At 40.2% G+C, this 20768-nt stretch overlaps 1 protein-coding gene and 1 long non-coding RNA gene across 5 annotated transcripts in view; one reads left to right on the plus strand and one right to left on the minus strand.

Annotated features, from left to right (window-relative positions):
* Positions 1-20768, minus strand: part of LOC134738072 (uncharacterized) — a 34330-nt gene that overhangs the window by 12536 nt on the left and 1026 nt on the right. Inside the window, exon 2 of the long non-coding RNA XR_010123596.1 lies at positions 4259-4395. This is a non-coding gene — a long non-coding RNA (uncharacterized LOC134738072). The remainder of the gene's footprint in view (positions 1-4258; positions 4396-20768) is intronic.
* Positions 4349-20768, plus strand: part of LMO7 (LIM domain 7) — a 239179-nt gene continuing 222759 nt past the window's right edge. For all 4 annotated transcript variants that reach the window (XM_063650951.1, XM_063650955.1, XM_063650961.1 and 1 more), the window contains exon 1: positions 4349-7355. In XM_063650951.1, coding sequence (XP_063507021.1) covers positions 7299-7355 — 57 coding nt within the window. In that variant the 5' untranslated portion in view covers positions 4349-7298. The remainder of the gene's footprint in view (positions 7356-20768) is intronic.

Here is a 20768-nt window from a genome sequence, read left to right on the forward strand (position 1 = left end):
ACTTCATGGTTCAATCTTAGTAGGTTGTATGTGTCTAGGAATTTACCACTTTCTTCTATGTTTTCCAATTTATTGGCATATAGTTGCTGATAGTAACCTCTAATGGTCCTTTGAATTTCTGAGGTATTGGTTGTAATATCTCCTTTATCATATCTGTCTTTATTTGAGTCTTCTCTTTTTTTTTACGCAAGTCTGGCTAAAGGTTTGTCAATTTTATCTTTTCAAAAAACCGATTTTGTGTATCATTGATCTTTTTTTATTTGTTTCAGATCCATTTATTTCTGCTCCAATCTTTATTTCTTCTAATTTTGGGTTCAGTTTGCCCTCGCTTGTCTAGTTCTTTAAGAATAGTTGTTAGATTGTTTATTTGAAGTTCTTCTGCTTTTCTGATGTAGGCACTTAGAGCTATAAGCTTTCCTCTTAGTACTGCTTTTGGTATGTTGTGTTTCCATTATCATTGGTTTCAGTTTTTCAATTTCCTTCTTAATTTCTTCATTGACCCACTAGTCATTCAAGAACACACTTTAATTTCCATGTGTTTGTATAACTTCCAAAATTCCTCTTGTTATTGATTTCTAGTTTTATTTTATGGTGGTCAGAGAAGATACTTGATATTATTTCATTTTTTAAAATGTTTTAAGACATACGGTCTATCCTTGAGAATGATCTATGTGCTGAGGAGAAGAATGTGTATACTATAGCTGTTGGATGAAATGTTCTGTAAATATCTATTAAGTTCATTTGGTCTGTAGAGCAGATTAAACCTGATGTTTCTTTGTTGATTTTCTGTCCGGATGATCTGTTCAGTGCTAAAAGAGGGTTATTGTGGTCTCCAGCTATTATTGTGTTAGGGTCTAAATATTTGCTTTGTAAATCTGGGTGCTCCAGTGTTGCATGCATAAATATTGACAATTGTTATATCCTCTTGCTAAATTGACCCCTTTGCTGTTAAATAATGACCTCCTTGTTTCTTTTTATCATTTCTGTCTTGAAAGCTATTTTGTCTGATATAAGTATAGGTACTCTTGATCTTTCTTGGTTTCTATTTGCCTGGAATATCTTTTTCCATCCCTTTATATTTACTCTATGTGTGTCTTTATATGTGAAGTGTGTTTCTTTTAGGCAGCAGATTGTTGGGTCTTATTTTTTATCCATTCACCTACTCTGTGTCTTTTGATTGGAGAGTGTAGTCCATTTACACTCAATATTGTTATTGATAAGTAAGGACTCGCACCTCCCATTTTATTATTTGTTTTCTGGTTGTTTTGTGGTCTTGTGTTCCTTCTTTTCTTCCTTCCTGTCTTCTTTTTAGTGAAAATTATTTTCTCTGGTGGTATGTTTTAGTTTCTTTTTATGTTTTTGTGTGCCCGTTGTATGTTTTTTGGTTTGAGATTACAAGCCATGAGGCTTGCAAATACTATCTTATAACTCATTATTTTAAACAGATAACAACTTAACACTCATTGCATAAATAAGCTAGCAAATAAGCAAAGAGAAAACTAATAAAAATTCTACACTTTTTTCTGCTTGATCAATTCTGCTATTAAGAGAATGTATTCTTCAGTATGTTAGTTGCATTTTCCCACTACAGAATTTCTTTCTTTTTTTTTTTTTTTTTTTTGAGATGGAATTTTGCTTTTTCACCCAGGCTGGAGTACAGTGTCACAATCTCAGCTCACTGTAACTTCCACCTTTTGGTTTCAAGTGATTCTCCTGCCTCAGCCTCCCGAGTAGCTGGGACTACAGGCACCCACCACAACGCCCAGCTAATTTTTATATTTTTAGTAGAGACGGGGTTTTACCATGTTGGCCAGGCTGGTCTCGTACTCCTGACCTGGTGATCTGCCCACCTCAGCCTCATAAAGTGCTGGGATTACAGACATGAGCCACTGTGCCTAGCCTGTTTTTTTTTTTTTTTCCAGATGGAATCTCACTTTGTCACCCAAGCTGGAGTGCAATGGGGCGATCTCGGCTCACTGCAACCTCTGCCTCCTGGGTTCAAGCGATTCTTCTGCCTCAGCCTCCCGAGTAGCTGGTATTATAGGCATGCACCACCACACCTGGCTAATTTTTGTATTTTTAGTAGACACAGGGTTTCACCATGTTGGCCAGGCTGGTCTCAAACTCCTGACCTCAAGTGATCTGCCTGCCTCAGCCTCCCAAAGTGCTGGGATTACAGGTGTGAGCCACCGCACCTGGCCCCACTCCAGAATTTCTGCTTGATTCTTTTTAATTATTTCAATTTCCTTGTTAAATTTATCTGATAGGATTCTGAATTCCTTCTGTGTGTTATCTTGAATTTCTTTGAGTTTCCTTAAAATGGCTATTTTGAATTCTCTATCTGATAGGTCACATATCTCTGTCCTTCCAGGCTTGCTCCATGGTGCCTCATTTAGTTTAGTGAAGTCATGTTTTCCTGGATTCTCTTGATGCTTGTGGATGTTCATTGGCGTCTGAGCGTTGAAGAGTTAGGTATTCATTGTAGTGTTCAGAGTCTATGCTTGTTTTCGCCCACCTTTCTTGGAAAGGCTTTCCAGGTATTTGAAGGGACTTGGGTGTTGTGATCTAAGTGTTTGGTCACTGCAACCATATCTGCATTAGCCTAGTAACACTGTGGTTCTTGCACACTCATAGAGGTACCACCTTGGTGGTTTTGGATAAGATCTGGAAGAATTCTCTGCATTACTGGGTAGAGACTCTTGTTCTCTTTCCTTACTCTCTCCCAAACAAATGGCCTTCCCCTGCCTCTCTGTTTTGAGCTGCCTGGAGCTGGGAGAGGGGTAACACAAGAACACCTGTGGCTACCACCACTGCGACTGTGCTGGGTCAGACCTGAAACCAATACAGCACTGGGTCTTGCCCCAGGCCTGGTGTAACTGCTACCTGGCTACCACCTATGTTTGCTTAAGGCCCTAGGGCTCAACAATCAACAGGTGGCAAAACCAGCCAGGTTGTGTCCTTCCGTTCATGGTAGTGAGTGCCCCTGGGCACTGGGTGGATTCAGAGATGCCATCTGGGAACCAAGGCATGGAGTTGGAAATCTTAAAATCCACCTGGTGCTTTATTCTTCTGTGGCTGAGCTGGCACAAAAACCACAAGACAAAGTTCTTCCCACACTTTCCTCCCCTTTTTATAGGCAGAGGAGTCTCTCTCTGTGGCCACCACCACCCTAAGCCTATAGTGAGTACTGTCTGGCTACCACTGATGTTCACTGAAGCCCTAGGGTCTCCTCAGTCAGCTTGTGGTTGGTTGCTGCCAGGCCTGGGACTTATCCTTCAGGGAAGTGACCTCCTCTCTGGCCCAGATCAGGTCCAGAAATGCTGTCCAAGAGCTAAGGCCTGGAATCAGGGACCACAAGAGCCCTCTTGGTGCTCCATTCGACTGTGGTTGAGCTGTACCTAAACTACCCCTTTTACTCTTCCCTCTGTTTTTCTGAAGCAGGAGTCTCTCCTCGTCACCACCATAGCTGGGAGTGTGCTGGGTCACACCTGAGGCCAGCACATCTCAGAGTCTCACTCAAAGCCCATGGCATGTACTACCTGTCTACTGCTGCTGATTATTCAGGGCCCAAGGGCTTTTTAGTCTTCCCTTCAAGGCAACAGTATCCTTTCTGGCCCAGCATGTGTCTAGAAATGTCATTTGGGAGCTAGCTTCTCGCATGGGGGCCTCATGACTCCGCCTGGTGCACTATCCTACTGTGGCTGAGCTGGTTTCTAAGTTGTAAGACAAAGTCCTCTACTCTTTCCTTTCCTCAAGTGGAAGGAAGGAGTCTTTTTCAGACCTGTGAGCTAAGCTCCCTGGGCTTGGAGGAGGGGTGCTGCAAGCCCTCCTTTGGCTGCTCTGGTTGATGTCCCCCACTAGGTCATGTGCCCCCGAAGTCCAGGCTTTCATGCCTAGATCTCCTTTCAAGTTTATTTAGGATTCCAGAGCAGTTGAGCTTGCACTGGCAAAGCTTGCCAGAACTCAAGTTCCAACCACTGAGATGGATGAATTCACTCTGGCTAGGGCTGGTCTAAATGCTCCCTCTGTGGGCATTGGCTGAGTTCTGTCAAGTGTTGCTTTCCACTGTGACAGGGCAGCACTGAGTTTCAATGCGAAGTCCCATAATCACTGTACTCTCCCTCCCGCAAGCGTGCAGATTCACTGCTGCTGGGGAATAGGGGAAGGATGGTGTCAGCAATTCAAGACTGTTTTTCCTATCCTCTTCAGTGCCTCTTGCAGTGATTTTAAGTTAAAACAATATACTGTAATTGCTCACCTGATTTTTGGTTCTTATGAAGGTGCTTTTTTGTGTAGATAGTTCTTAAATTTGGTGTTCCTGTGGGGAGGATGGTTGGTAGAGGCTTTTATTTGGCCATCTTACTTCTCCAGATCTCTTGAAAGTGACTTCTTTAGCTAAATTAATCAAACATCAGAGAGAGAATGTTTAGAGCAACTTATTCATATGTATTATACATTTTAGAGTTGATGCCTATGTAGATATTGGGGATTTATTGAGTGTATTAGGCCATTCTTGTATTGCTGCTATAAAGAAACACCTGAGACTGGGTGATTTGTAAGGGAAAGAGGTTTAATTGGCTAATGGTTCTGCAGGTTCTACAGCTTCTGCAGGCTCTATAGCAATGCTTAGAGGTTTCTAGGGAGGCCTCAGGAAGCTTACAATCATGGCAGAAGGTGAAGAGAGAGCAGGCACATCACATGGTGAAAGCAGGAGCAAGAGAGAGGGTGAGGGGGTGGTATCACACAATTTTAAACAACCAGACCTTGCAACAGCTCACTTTTGGTGTAAGGACAGCACCAAGAGGATGGTGCTATGCCATTTACGAGGGATCTGTCCCCATGATCCAAACATTTCCCACCAGGCCTCACCTCCAACATTGGGAATTACATTCCAACATTAGGAATTACATTTCAACATGAGATTTTGGCAGAGACAAATATCCAAACTATATCGTTGAGCAACCAACCTGGTTTTAATATGAAATACAGCTGTTCTCAAACTTTTTAACATCAGGAGCCCCTTATACTCTAAAAATTATTGAGCAGCTTAGAGAGTTGTGGATCTCTATTAGAAATTAAAATAAATTTTAGGAATATTTGTTCATTTAAAATGAAAAACAAGCCTATCACATGTTAACATAAATAACATTTTTATAAAAATATTTTCTTTTTTTTTTTTTTGAGACGGAGTCTCGCTCTGTCGCCCAGGCTGGAATGCAGTGGTATGATCTCAGCTCGCTGCAAGCTCCGCCTCCTGGGTTCATGCCATTCTCCTGCCTAACCTCCTGAGTAGCTGGGACTACAGGCGCCCGCCACCACGCCTGGCTAATTTTTTGTATTTTTAGTAGAGACAGGGTTTCACCGTGTTAGCCAGGATGGTCTCCATCTCCCGACCTCGTGATCCACCCGCCTCAGCCTCCCAAAGTACTGGGATTACAGGCATGAGCCACCGCGCCCGGCCCCAAAAATATTTTCTTAATAAAGTTAGTGAGAAAAGTGGCACTGTTAAATTTTTGCAAATCTCTTCAATATCTGGCTTAGGGAGGACAGCTGTGTTCTCCTATTGATAATGAATAAAGAGTGCTTCCCAGAATTGACAATTTAAGAAATCAGTGGTGATCTATATCAAAATGATTTTGAGGATAGTAATTCGAGGACAAGGACCATGTCTTTTGTATACCATTTTATCCTCAGAGTCTAATACAGTTCTTGGCACATAGTAACGGCCAGATATTTGGTAGGTGACTAAACTATACTGCAGTGTGTTGAGAAGTGGACAGAAGATATGGAATTCAGGAAGTATAGAAACCTCCTTCATGGCACTTGGTTGAGAAAAGAAGAGAAATGAGGGGAATGAGGGTGCAGAATCAGCAGAGGACTTTTTAAAATAATGTTTTCATATGAGGAAAAAAAAAACAATAGAGAGAAATTAAGAAAACAGGAAAGAAATGGAATAATTAGGAACCTAGGGTGGGGTAGGGTAGCAGGACATTTCAAACATTAATGAGCATATGAGATTCCAGGTCTTGTTAAAATGCAAATTCTGATTCAGTTGGTAGGTGAGGTCTGAGATTGTGCATTTCTAACAAGCACCCAGATAATCTTAAGGCTGTTGGCCCCAGGGTCACACTTAGAGTGATTTTCTAGAACCCAGTTGGGGAAGTGAATCTTGGGCAGGAGAAATACACACCTCTCGCATTGAGTTGGAGATCCCATCTGATATAACTTTTTAAGAGAGAAAAATAATTTTCCAAATATCCAATTGATGATCTTTCCCACTAAGTGGCTGCGTTACGAAAATTGCTTCACTTTGAAACTTCTGGTCTTGGTAATATAGAATTTCAGTGTTCTCACAGTGCTTGATTGAGAATATGATATTGAGATTATGGCATAAAATATAGTGGCTGTACAAAAAAGGACATTATTAGGATCTCTAACAATTATGTAAAAGTCATTGCTTCATGGGTAGAGCTCAAACTTTGGTGTGAGACCTGGTTTTATTCTTGGCACTTACTCTGAGTGGTCTTGGGCAAATTAATACCTTAAGCAAAAATATTCTCATGTAGATTTTATATGAGAATTATAAACGAAGTACATAAAGTCCAGCAGTCACAAATGGTATCTATTATTACCATCATCCTAAGACTGCAATAAGCTATATTGAAAGTAGTCTCAAAGATTGTTTCATAAATCGTCAGATTCACCTAATTTTCAAAAGAATTTAAATAAGGAGATGGAATGAATAGATTGCATTTTGTTTCCATGCACAGGGGAACTGTGCATATTTCTTCTGTGACTCGGAAATGGTTTAACTTTTAAAAATCCCAAAATAGCTGAGGTTAGCAGACGTGCAATTTACCAAGGATGATTGGAATTTTGATCTTTCCTGTAATAATACTATACCCAAGCACACTGCTCATTAGGAAAACATTTTTATCTGAATCCTTTACTCTTGGGGGCAAAGAATGCTATTTTTCTTTTTGATAACTATGTTTATAGAATCTAAATCACCCTGAGCAATTATTTCAACATCTCAAGTTATTATTACCATTCATGTTTCATTTACAGCTATTTGAATTTTGATGAATTTCAATATGATGCTAGAGTGATAGGACAAGTTCAAATAAGTTCAATATATGGGTACGGTCTAAACCTATTTTAATTTTTTGTTACAACTGCTATGAAGAAAATTAGGATATGCCACATTTTCACGTTTTACAGTTGGATGTCCTATGATGTTCTCTTCCAGGGAACAGAGCTCGGAGTTCTGGAAATTTGGAGGCAACTGATATGTGCTCATGTCTGCATCTGTGTGGGTTGGCTGTATCTCAGGGACAGAGTCTTCAGCGAAAAAGGTAATAATAGTTCCTTGAATACTTTTATATTATTACTTTGAAAGAACTAAGGCAGAGCATCTCCATTTGGCTTTTCTTCAAGAACACATGTAGGTGGAAAAGAGGTCAGTAGGAAGGCAAGAAGTAAATACTGCAACTGAGATAAAATTAAGTCAACTTTGTAGACTATTCCCAGGCATTTTCTTGTTTTTTCTCTTTTTTCTTTTAAAATTTTTGTGGGTACTTTGTAGGTGCATATGTGTATGGGGTACATGAGATACTGTGATACAGGCACGAAATGCATAGTAATCACATCATGGAAAATGGGGTATTCATCCCCCTCCCAGGCATTCTCAACCTGAACTTTTGTTGTCAGTAACCACAAGACTGGAAATTTTTAACTCCTTCTTATCAATTTTGTAATCATTGTTGATCTCTTGCACTGGTAGACTATGCCTTGGTAGGAAAAAATATTAAAACAGTATAAGACATGTTGTAGAAAATATTATAACAGCATAAGACATACAAGGTGGTAAGTGCATGCAGAAACATCAACTGAGGTACTCAAAGCCACTTTAGGTTTGTGTGTCCAGTATTATTAAGTCCTGCTGGAATTTGCTTTGAAAAGTTTTTTCGCATTCTTTTTCTAAATCTTGTAATGGTCTGTAAGTACTACCTTCATAATTAAAATGTTTCTACTCTGATAATGCCTTTAAGTACTTTAAGAACTATAAGTCTAGAGCTCTTTCAGGGGATCAAACCAGAAATGGATGCTTAGGGCAGGTGTCACATTGATTTACGACCACTCTTCTAACCTGACATTAGATATATTCAATAGATCTGGCAGTAAGTGTAGTGCGTACTAATGAGTCTTGATTTTCAATAATTTCGTTATGCATAAGAAGATTTTATTGTGTTGGCTGAATATATCGGATACCAACTGAAAGCAGATCTTAAAGTTAATAACTCCTGCTTTTTTTGGTTTAGTATTCAATAAACTTCTCTTAGGCCACTAGGGCTTAATGAACAAAATACCTCTTTGGCAAAGAATTTTGCAGGCATAAAATGTTACTATAAAATTATTTTGTTGAAGAAACTAAAATGATGTTACTATAAAATTATTTTGTTGAAGAAACTAAAATGAAAGACTAATTTGACATTGAAGTTATTTAAAAAATGATATGAAATTCTTGCAAACCACTAGAAAAGCAAAAATAATTTTAAGTGTCTCTAAAATTTAAACTTAAAATATTGTTACTATTTTATTGGGCATATAATTGTGTTTGACTCTTTTAGGGAACAGCATTTATTTATTTTGGCATCTCTACTAAATAGTATCATGCTTTGGAATCTCAGTAAAATATTTGTTGTTGCTCAATAAATATTTGTTGATTACTTTTCATTTTTTGTCTGTATTGGTTTTTTAACTTTCCTAATCATGATTTTTTACACAGATATAATTTTGAGGACTGAACAAAATTCAGGATGGACTATTCTCATTAAGATAATATTTTTCTGTATTTTCTAAGGCAGAATCAGAAAGGTCAAAGCATTTTTTTCTTTTTGATACGGAGTCTTGCTCTGTTGCCCAGGGTGGAGTGCAGTGGTGCCATCTAGGCTCACTGCAACCTCTGCCTCCTGGGTTCAAGTGATTCTCGTGTCTCAGCCTCCCGAGTAGCTGGGATTACAGGTGTATGCCACCATACCAGGCAAATTTTTGTACTTTTGTAGAGATGGGGTTTCTCCATATTGGCTAGGCTGGTTTGGAACTCATGACCTCAAGTGATCCACCCACTTCAGCCTCCCAAAGTGCTGGGATTACAGGCATGAGCCACTGTGCCTGACCAAGCATTAAAAAAATAATAATTAAATTGGTAATTTATTTTAGGTATCATCAAGTAAAATTTTTCTTTCAAAACAATGAAAACTTTGGCTGCTGAAATTTACCAATTTAGATTTGTTTTTAGAAATGTTATGGGGAGATAAAAATTACTGAAATCTGACTGTGGTGTAACTAGGAATGCAACTTTGGAAGGTGATGTGATGGGTAATGCTCTTTTTCCCAGCCTGTTCTACTAGTGGGAGAATACAATCAGTTTATAATGCATAATAACCAGGTGTCTTTTGGGTATTCCTAAATATTCAACCTTTTGGAGTTACACCTCCTTTAATTTTCAAATAGAATCCTTTGAATGGCCATCCCAGTCTTCCTCCAGTATCTCCATGGATTATCAAGAGTGTACCTATCTCCAGCCATCTCTGCTTCAATGGTTTGCTTCTGCTGAATTCTCAATTTCGATTTCAGTCTCCTCATCTATGACAGACAGTGATCCTTCCCAGGTAGCACTTTGCCTCTGGTTGGGTGTTGGCCTACCCTCCAGGTGCCATAAAGTAGAGCTATGTATCCACCTTTACTGAAGGTTTCCACACTTCAGGAGAAAATTAGAATACAGCAATGCTCAGCAATACTGTAAACCTATATTTTGAATATGACTATTTCCAAAATCTAAGGCAAAAACATTAGATCCTTTGCAGCTTTATCCAGCTTCCTAGCCTCTCTGCTCTATGTCACGGTCCACCTGCTCTCATTTGTAGGAGAGAGCACCTTTCATAAATGTTTCATAGGGCCAATTTCTCCCTTACTTTAAGAATATTTTACTCATTACCTGAAGGACTTGTTTTCACTCTGGAACTTATTAGAAATTCATGTTCAGAGAAACCCCACCTGTATTACTCTGTTTTTAAGCTGCTGATAAAGACTATACCCAAGACTGGGCAATTTATGAAAGAAAGAGGTTTAATGGACTTACAGTGCCACATGGCTGGGGAGTCCTAGTCCTCACAATCATGGTGGAAGGTGAAAGATGTGTCTCACATGGCATCAGACAAGAGAAGAGAGCTTGTGCAGGAAACTCCCGTTTTTAAAACCATCATATCTTGTGAGACTTACTATCACGGGAACAGCACAAGAAAGACCCACTCCCATGATTCAATTACCTCCCACCAGGTTCCTCCCATGACACATGGGAATTGTGGGAGTTACAATTCAAGATGAGATCTGGGTGGAGACACAGCCAAACCATATCAACACTCTTAGACACAAGGATTCACACAGGATTACATATTCTAGAGTCTGAGTTGTAGTAGAAGTGATGGGAACAGTGGTGAATATCTATAGCACAACAATATAGGATGGTGGTAGGCATGAGAAATGCCGCCTGTGCTGAGGTTTCTCAGCCAGTAGGAAGTAATCATGGCCTTTTTTATTCTTCCTGATTTCTTTTGGTCTTCCCTGAGTACCTTTTGAATAAAACACATTCACACAAGATCTCCCAAGGTCAAACAGTTATTCTCAAGGATTGGACAGTCTAAACACATAATAAAGGACAGAGACATTTCTCTAAGGCAAATATGTCTAGCAAAGAATTTCTCTTTTCCACAATAAATAGCCTTTTATATTTATGCAGTATTATTTCTGGCCTTTCTTCTCATATTCTTCTGATTATCTAGACCATGCCCAGAGACCTATCTCTGCAGAAGTCAAATAGAGACTATGACAGCACTTCTTTAAATAATAGAGGCTGATAGCCCTTTAAGTATGTAAAGGTCCAGCAGAAGATGCATGTGTGTGTGCATGTGTGTGTGTGTGTGTGTGTGTGCATGTGCACGTGTGGTTTTGATTCATATTAAAGTCTTAGGCAGGGCTTCCTCTCCAGTTGATTTTCTCAGTAAGCATAAATGAAGCTGTAGATAGATGTCTTCTCCCTCTGTCCAGACAAAGCCTTAGGGTCACAGATTTGTTTTTTTTGGAATTTCAGTTACGTGAGTTTGGAGTAGTTTGGCCTCACTGGTCTATTTCTGTCCACGAAGACCAAAGAGATTTATAGTAGAGTCATGGATAGAACATTCTTAGTCCAAGAGCTTGGGAGAGAATTTGATGGTTTACTTTAGAGATCATCTAGTATTGTTCATGATCCTTAAGAGCATTCTGAACTGATCTTCATGTTCAGGGAAACTCCATTACCTTGTTTCATAGGGAATCTTCTAATGGAGCTGGCTCCAAGGCTTCCCTTTTCTCCTATAATTATCTTCAGCTCTTGAGGAAGCACCAGACCTGTCTTGGTACACACAAAGATTTCAAGGCCATGCTGAAGCTGTGAAGACCAGCCAAGAACTTCATTTCATAGCTGTTTGTAAGGTTTCTTCACACTGTGTAGAGGTGAGGGTGAGGTTCGCTTAAGATCACTGTGCTCTTACAATGGAGGCCCAGATTAACAATGATGGTAAATCTAGGAATACAACTTGGTCTCTTATCTCCAGGCCAGTCAGTCCTGTACTCTTTAATCCTTTCCTTTAAAAAATGTTTTTGAAAATTTTATTGTGGTAAACATGAGATCTACTGTATTAGTCTGTTTTCACACTGCTGATAAAGACATACCCGAGACTGGGAAGAAAAAGAGGTTTAATGGGACTTATAGTTCCACATGGCTGGGGAGGTCTCAGAATCATGGTGGGAGGTGAAAAGCACTCCTTACATGGTGGCAGCAAGAGAAAATGAGGAAGAAGCAAAAGCAGAAACCCCTGATAAACCCATCAGATCTCATGAGACTTATTCACTATGATGAGAATAGCAGGGGAAAGACCGGCCCACATGATTCAATTACCTCCCCCTGGGTCCCTCCCAGAACACATGGGAATTCTGGGAGATACAATTGAAGTTGAGATTTGGGTGGGGACACAGTCAAACCATATCGTCTAACCTCTTAACATATATATATATATATATATACACACACACACACATATATATATACATATATATATGTAAATTTTTTTGAGACAGGGTCTCTCTGTCACCCAGGCTGGAGTGCAATGGCACAATCTCAGCTCACTGTGACATCTACCTCCCAGGTTCAAGCCATCCTCTTACCTCAGCCTTCCAAGTAGCTTGGACCAGAGTTGCACGTCACCACACCCGGCTAATTTTTGTATTTTTTTGTAGAGACGAAGTTTCGCCACGTTGCCCAGGCTGGTCTCGGACTCCCAAGCTCAAGCAATCTGCCCACCCCAGCCTCTCAAAGTGCTGGGATTACAGGCATGAGCCACCGCACTCAGCCAATATATTTTTAAGTGTATGATACATTATTGTTGACCATAGGTACTATTCTTTCCTTTTTGAAGCTAAAATATTACTGCTATCCACCTAGTAGTCATAGAATAGGGGAATGAAGGGGTTATTATAAAAATTGTAGTTTAAACTTTTATAGGAAGTATAAATTTCCTCTAATGTATGGGTTGTTTTCTCTCTGAGTCCAATTTCAGAATGTAAACAAGAACTACAATTACAATTCTAAAGTACAGATGGTCCCCCAACTTACGATTTTTTGACTATGATGATGCAAAAGAGATGCACATTTAGCCAAAACTGTACTTGAGTATCCATACAACCATTCTTTCACTTTCAGCACAGTAGTCAATAAATTACTTAAGATATTCAACAACTTATTATAAAATAGGCTTTGCATTAGATGATTTTGCCCAACTGTAGGCTAATGTACGTGTTGTGAGGATGTTTAAGGAGGCTAGACTAAGCTATAATGTTTGGTAGGTTAAATACTTAACAATATTTTCAACTTATAATGGGTTTATCAAAAGTAACCCCATCATAAGTTGAGGAGCATCTGTATTAATAATATAGTGCATACTGTGCTTAAATATTTTCCCCTGCCTTTTTAGCAAAACAATTTGAACTGATAGTAAGGTTATTTCTCTTATCAAATAAAGTTAATGAGAGATCAGGTGGAAATTCTCTACCAAAACATAAACAAATACACACACACACACAAATAAATGTATTTTAGGGAAAACTGGACTTGACTATTTTTATCTTTGATTATCCTTACTAAAGATATCCTTCTAGGGAAAACACAGACTTTATTTTTTTTTCATTTCATGGGCTTCAGGAAGAGAAGCTTAGTAAACATACATTCTCTCCTTCCTCTTTCCCAGAAGCTGCAATAGTTTATTTTAAAGCTAATTCTAGGGTAAGTCCTTTTGATCTCACTGCTATCACTTAGAGAATTATAATGTGGTTTTGCAACTCTAGCTAGAATGGGGGACCTTTAAAAAAGGTCTTGGATTTATGTTAAATGATTTTAGTTCAATGATAGGAAACCCCTCTACTTGTTAAAAAAAAAAAAACCTCAAAAAAAAACCCTTAAGATCTTTATAGTAGGAAGAAAACAACCAACTGCTTTTCAAATTATGGGGTTGGTCCCATGTTTTGAAAGTTACCATCTCAGTTGATCTCTTAGTGAGATGTCTGTGTACATGAGACAAAGGTCAATAAGAACTTGAGGGCTTTTCATCTATCCCTTCTTAGTTAACAATCCAGTAGCTTCAGAAGACAACTTTAGGACCCTTGCTTTTGTCCACTGGGTGAAGCATTCATCATCCTAAAGCTGCACTGGAAACTTCCTGGAGGTTTGTCTTCTTTCTGGAGGAGTGTTCTGATATGGGATTCACTTTGTTTTTCTCCTTTTGCTTTCTGGTGCATACATGTTTTCCCTCTTATGTTCATTTCTTAATCATTATCTGTAACATTTTGGCTTCTTTTTTCTCTGGCTTTGATTTCCAAGTATAGAATTGAACCTTCTTGTCTGAATACCATTATGTAAGTACTGACAACATCACATCTTTTTATTACTGACACTGAAGGATGTATTTTTTGTGGGTAGAAATGGGGTAGAGATGGGATAAGTATAATTCTTATTAAACATATTTTTAATCCACCTTCTAGGAGTCTTTCTTTGTGTTAACTAAGCTGTCATATAAGCATGAGAAATACACACATAATCCATATATTGGTTATTTCTGAACTTATAAGGGCAGATGCTTTTTTGAATCATAACCAATCAAAGTACAAAATTCAGTTCTTTTATTAGAAGAACTCCCACTATATCTGTTTCTTCTTTCAATTATTTCCAGCCAACAGGACCTCTTCTCTTACAATCTTTGCCCACGCACCATTCAGCCCCATCCCTTCTTCCTTTACAACACAGAGTAGCCTTTTTCTGCCCAATTCATCCTAACTTCTCTCCACCCTACCCCACCACTTGCTGCAAGAAACTTGGGCCTAAGGTTCACTTTTACTGTAGAAAAGCATTTTCTAACAAAGCCAGTTTCTCTGTGTAGAATAGTTGTCCTCAACAGGGGCTGATTTGCCCCCAGGGGACATTTGGCAGTGTCTGGAAACGTTTTTGGTTATCACTTTTACTACAGGGATACTGCTGGCTTCTAGTGGGTAGGGGCCAGGGATCCTGCTAAACATCCTATGATGCACAGGACAATCCCCATAACAAAGAATTATCCGACTCAGATTGTCAATTGCCTTTCTGTTGAGAGACCCTCCTGTAAGGAAATTCTTGTATCAGTGGCACTAAGCAATCATATTTTCTACTCTGCTGTTATCAATGCTTTATTAATTCTGTACATTAAATTATAGGTTTTACATATACACACTCCAGTTAATAAACAGTTGTTGAATACTAGATATGTGTCAGGCACCAAGCCAGGCACTCTTAAATTGCTTATGGTTCAATGAGGAAAAGAGGCAATATAATACCTTGTGAAAGGGGCTATGATTGCATAAAGAAGATATGCCTCACTTCGCTCAGGAGGATCTCCTAAGCTTTTTGATTTCTGAGAAGGAAGAAGCCTGAATTGGGCCTGGAAGAATAGGTAAGAGAAAGCAAGGCAAAGGAAGGGAGAGAAACACATTTCTGGAAAAGGGAGAAGCACAGGTCAAGTCATGGTTAGAGAAGTGGGAAGGAGCAGATCCTGAAGGACACCACTTAATGTGCTGGCAACTGTCAGATGGTTTTTAAAGGCCACTGGGAGTCCTTTAAAGAGGGATTAATTGGAGCAGGAGTGGGGAGTGTGTTGGTGGTTTAAGAGTTAGATTTCAAGAAGGTCATCACTGTTTCTGAAATCTAGCTGAGCGCTAATGAGAGACTTAACTAAGGTAGTAGAAATAAAATTGACAAGACTGGGAATGGAGTTGGCATGAGAGACGAAAAAGTCGTGCATGACCCTCAAATTTTAGGCATGGTACCATTTACCAAATCAGGAAAGGCAGGAGGGGATTGAAGGTTGTGGGATGAGGTAGAAGTCAAATTTGGACATACTGTCATCCCTCAGGATTTGGGGGAATTTGTTCTAGGACCCCTGTTCATACCAAAACCCACAGATTCTCAAGTCCCTCATATAAAATGATATAGTATTTGCATAACCTACATAGTCTTCCCATATACTTTAAATCATCTTTAGATTACTTATAATACCTAATACAATGTAAATACTGTGTAGTTATACTGTATTTTTTAACATTTGTGTTATTTTTAATTGTCGTAATTTTTCATTGTTTCCCTTACTCCCTACCCCCAGATCCATAGTTGGTTGAATCTGCAGATGTAGAACCTGCCGATATGGAAAGCCAGTTTTATTTTTGTGTCATACAGATTTTCTCATTTATAAAAGTAATATACATGTCTTTCGTAAAAACACTTGGGAAAGAGACAGAAGTACAAAATCTCCACTTGGAAATAGCCACTGTTGGCGGCTGGGCACAGTGGCTCACGCCTGTAATCCCAACACTTTGGTAGGCTGAGGCGGGTGGATTGCTTGAGTTCAGGAGTTTGCAGTCAGCCTGGGTAACATGATGAAACATGGTCTCTACAAAAAATACAAAAATTACACCAGGCATGGTGCCATGCACCTGTAGTCCCAGAAACTCGGGAGGCTGAGGTGGGAGGATCGCTTGAGCTTGGGAGGCTGAGGTTGCAATGAATGCCACTGCATTCCAGCCTGGGTGACAGAGTGAGACCTTGTCTCAAAAAACAAAACAAAACAAACAGAAAAGAAATAGCCACTGTTAAAAGTTCAGTGATGTTTTTCCCAAATTGTTCTATGTGGCCAAAATTAAACATTTAAAAATACAAACCCAGACTAAGGTGCTTTATACACTGCCTGTTTTCTTTTTTTTCTTTTTTTTTTTTTTTGTATTTTTAGTAGAGACGGAGTTTTGCCATGTTGGCCCAGCTGGTTTCGAACTCCTGACCTCAGGTGATCCACCTGCCTTGGCCTCCCAAAGTGCTGGGATTACAGGCATGAGCCACCGTGCCTGGCTTGCCTTTTTTCACTTTGCAATATATTTGAACTCTTTCCCTGTGCCACTGAATGTCCTTTTACTTTTTATTATTATTATTATTATTTTTGAGACAGAATCTCTCTCTCGCCCAGGCTGGAGTGCAGTCGTGCGATCTCGGCTCACTGCAACCTCTGCTTTCCAGGTTCGAGCAATTCTTATGCCTCAGCCTGCCAAGTGGCTGGGATTACAGGCACGTGCCACCATGCCCAGCTAATTTTTGTATTTTTACTAGAGATGGGGTTTCACCATATTACCCAGGCTGGTCTTGAACTGCTGAGCTTGAGCAATCCACCCGCCTTGGCCTCCCAAAGTGCTGGTGTGAGCCACCGCACCTGGCCTCCTTTTACATTCTTAATGACTGCACAATATCTCACTATGGAGGAACCATAATTTACTCCACCATCTCTATTGTTGGGGGTTTTGGTAGCTTTGGGATTCTCATTCTTAACATGTCATGCTTGATGCCATCACATGTTGAGTCTTCAGAAGCTGACAGAAATGGCATTAGAGGTATAAGATATTAACTAGGGCTGGATCCCTGTGAAAGGAAGAGGGAAGAAGCAGGGGTGGGTGAGAGAGAACGTGAACTGTGGTACAGTCCTGCAGCCTCAGCAGACCCCAGGGTCTACTGTAAAGGCCTATCAGTGTTGTCCCATTGGGTGGAAATGGCTGGGCTTTTATAATCTTAAGTCATTCACTGACCAGATGAGGGCTGTCCTGGGAGGGGAAGGACCTCACGTGAGGCTGCACTCTGCAGCTGAGGCCAACTTTGAAGGAGCTGATAGCTGGGGGTATCTGTTGACCACACTCTCAAAGGCTGGGCAGCAAGTAGCAAGTCCTCCTGTGGAGCAAGTCCTCAAATGACACTCCTATGGGACATCTCTGTGTCTACCGCCATTACTCATTCTGTGCATATATGTTTGCTTAGGTCCTTGGTATAAATTCCAAGAAGTGGAATTGCTGGGACAGAGTGTGGGCATTTGAAAAACTTTTTATATTTATTGCCCAGTGACCTTCCAGAAAGATTGTACCCCTTTCTCCCATCAAGAGTTCATCGCTAATGCATCAATACATGACAATTGTACTGTTTTACATTTTTAAATATTGAAAGGTATCGCAAATTCCTTTCGAAAATAAATACAAATTTTGATGTTTTATTGTTGTGAATTTCATCTCAAACTCCTAAGACAGGTGCTGTGCCTTTCTCTATAGAGCTGTATAAATCTTTCCAGAAGGGTAAAACATTCTAATGACTGATATTAGGAGGCAAAGAATTATATTTGGGTCTTCTGAGTTGCAAACTTTCAACATTAAAGAGGCCAAGCAGTGATTGGTGCCTGAGCTGACTTGAAACAGGATTTGCAAAACCCTCCAGCCTTTGCATATAACTATTTGAACAAATACATGAAATCCCCATTTTTTAGGAAAAATCTGACACACTGTTAGAAAGAGAGACCAAAGGGATATAACCTTCAATCTTCATTTATTGAGTGCCTACTCTATGCTAAGCAATGCATTGGGCTTTTATACCCACCATCATATTTAATTCTCACAACAATCCTTTGAAGTATTATCACATTATTCAGATGAAGAAATTGAAGCTTAGTGATTCTGGTAGCTTGCTAGTATTGTAAGGCATTCAGATCCCCAAGGCTGTGCACTTCTTAACATTCTGGGCTGCCACTCCCAAAGCTAGTTACACAGCAGCAGCTTTCAATAGTGTAATGTATGTATATATATAATATATATTATATATAATATATATTATATATAATATAATATTATATTATATTATATATAATATAATAATAATTCTTGTGAAGCTTGCAGAATGTCCTACTGGACTGAATAGTGCATAGGATTCAGCGTCTAGAATTTTAAAATTTTGTGTCACTTATAACATCTAGCACATATGAGGTATTCACTAATTACTTAAAAGTTTTTTTTTGGTTTTGTTTTTGTTTTTTTTTTTGAGATGGAGTCTCGCTCTGTTGCCCAGGCTGGAGTGCAGTGCTGCGGTCTCGGCTCACTTCAACCTCCGCCCTCCCAGGTTCAAGTGATTCTCCTGCCTCAGCCTCCCAAGTAGCTAGAATTACAGGTGGCTGCCACCACACCCGGCTAATTTTTTTTGTATTTTTAGTAGAGACCGGTTTCACCATGTTGGCCAGGCTGGTCTTGAACTGCTGGCTTAATGACCCGCCCGCCTTGGCCTCCCAAAGCACTAGGATTACAGGTGTGAGCCACTGTGCCCCACCACACTTAAAAGTTTTTCAGTAGCCAACAAGAGAGAAATATCTTTCCATTTTCTTTCATCATTCCATTTTCTTTTGGGGTTTGGCCTGATCAGAGTGTAGCCAAGAGGCAAAGAGATGGTTCAGTCAGTGGCCTCCCTTTCAGCAGGAACAGTTGTATTCCTGAAGCTTGCTCATCAGCTTTTCTAAACGGACCCACAGACTAGAGATAGTGCCAATAAAAAGTGGTTGAACAAAAATGAACCTAACAAACAAAAACCATCACCCCAATCCGGAAGAATGTGGGTGGTGAACTGTTTACTCAGAAGAGATAGGTTCCAATCCAGCTTTTAGAGCTAACTTCCAGAGCACAGGAAGTACAGACAGAAGAGAAATATGTTGAAGACACCACAAAGAAGCCTAAGATAAATCCAGAAGACAGCCTGGTTTTTTCAATAAGGCAATGTCATTCCAAAAAAAGGGGGAGTGTGGAGGAAGAGGAGTCTCTTCTGGGTTAAAAAAAGATGTGCTAAAATGCAATGGGTGGTCATGGATTGGATCCTGGTCTGAGTAAGTCAGCTGTAAAAGACATTTTTGAGTCAGTTGGAAGAATTTGATATGAGTTGATAATTACTGTTAGTTTTAGTTAGGTGTGAAAATAGCGTTATGTTTATGTATGTAGGAACGTGTCTTTTCCTTTTTTTTTTTTTTTTTTTTTTTTGGAGATGGAGTCTCGCTGTGTCCCCAAGCTGGAGTGCAGTGGTGTGATCTTGGCTTACTGCACCCTCTGACTCCCTGGTTCAAGCGATTCTGCTGCCTCTCAGCCTCCCAAATAGCACCACCACGTCCAGCAAATTTTCTTTTTTTTTTTTTTTTTTTTGTATTTTTAGTAGATACAGGGTTTCACCATGTTGTCCAGGATGGTCTCAAACCCCTGACCTTGTGATCCGCCCGCCTCTGCCTCCCAAAGTGGGAGAGTGTCCTTTTAAAAATGATATGTATATTGTACCATTTGGGGTGAAATCTCCTATCTTTAAAACTCTCCACCAGACTCAGCACTTTGGGAGGCCAAGGCAGGAGGACTGCTTGAGGTCAGAGTTTGAGACCATCCTGGACAACATAGTGAGACCCCTCTCTCTACAAAAAATACAGAAATTAGCTGGGTGTGGTGTCGCTTGCCTGTAGTCGCAGCTACTTGGGAGTCTGAGGCAGGAGGATCGCTTGAGCCCAGGAGTTCAAGGTCAGGGCGAGCTATGATGGCGCCACTGCACTCCAGCCTAGGCAACAGAGCTGTCTCTTAAAACACTTAAAAAACAAACAAGAACGGCTGGAGGCGGTGGCTCACATCTGTAATCAAAGCACTTTGGGAGGACAAGGCAGGCGGATCACGAGATCAGGAGATCGAGACCATCCTGGCTAACACAGCGAAACCCCGTCTCTACTGAAAAAATACAAAAAAATTAGCCGGGGGTGGTGGCAGGCACCCGTAGTCCTAGTTACTCCAGAGGCTGAGGCAGGAGAATGGCGTGAACCCGGGAGGCGGAGCTTGCAGTGAGCCGAGATTGCGCCACTGCACTCCAGCCTGTGCGACAGAGCGGGACGCCTCAAAACAAACAAACAAACAAGAACTTTGGGAGGCCGAGGTGTGTGGATCACCTGAGGTCAGTTCGAGACCAGCCTGGCCAACATGGTGAAACCCCGTTTCTACTAAAAATATAAAAACTAGCTGGGCATGGTGGTGGGCGCCTGTAATCCCAGCTACTCGAGAGGCTAAGGCAAGAGAATTGCTTGAACCCAGGAGGCGGAAGTTACAGTGAGCCGACACGGTGCTACTGCACTCCAGCCTCGGCAACAGTGAGACTCCATCTCAAAACAAAACAAAACAAAAACAAACAGAAAGTAAATACCATTTAAAAAATTAAAAAATAAAACCCTCCAGCAGAAAAGGTGATAAATAAGGCAAAAGGCAAACAGTTGTTAAATACAGACGCTAGG

The sequence above is a fragment of the Pongo pygmaeus genome, chromosome 14 (assembly GCF_028885625.2).
Source record: "Pongo pygmaeus isolate AG05252 chromosome 14, NHGRI_mPonPyg2-v2.0_pri, whole genome shotgun sequence".
NCBI classification, from domain to species: domain Eukaryota; kingdom Metazoa; phylum Chordata; class Mammalia; order Primates; family Hominidae; genus Pongo; species Pongo pygmaeus.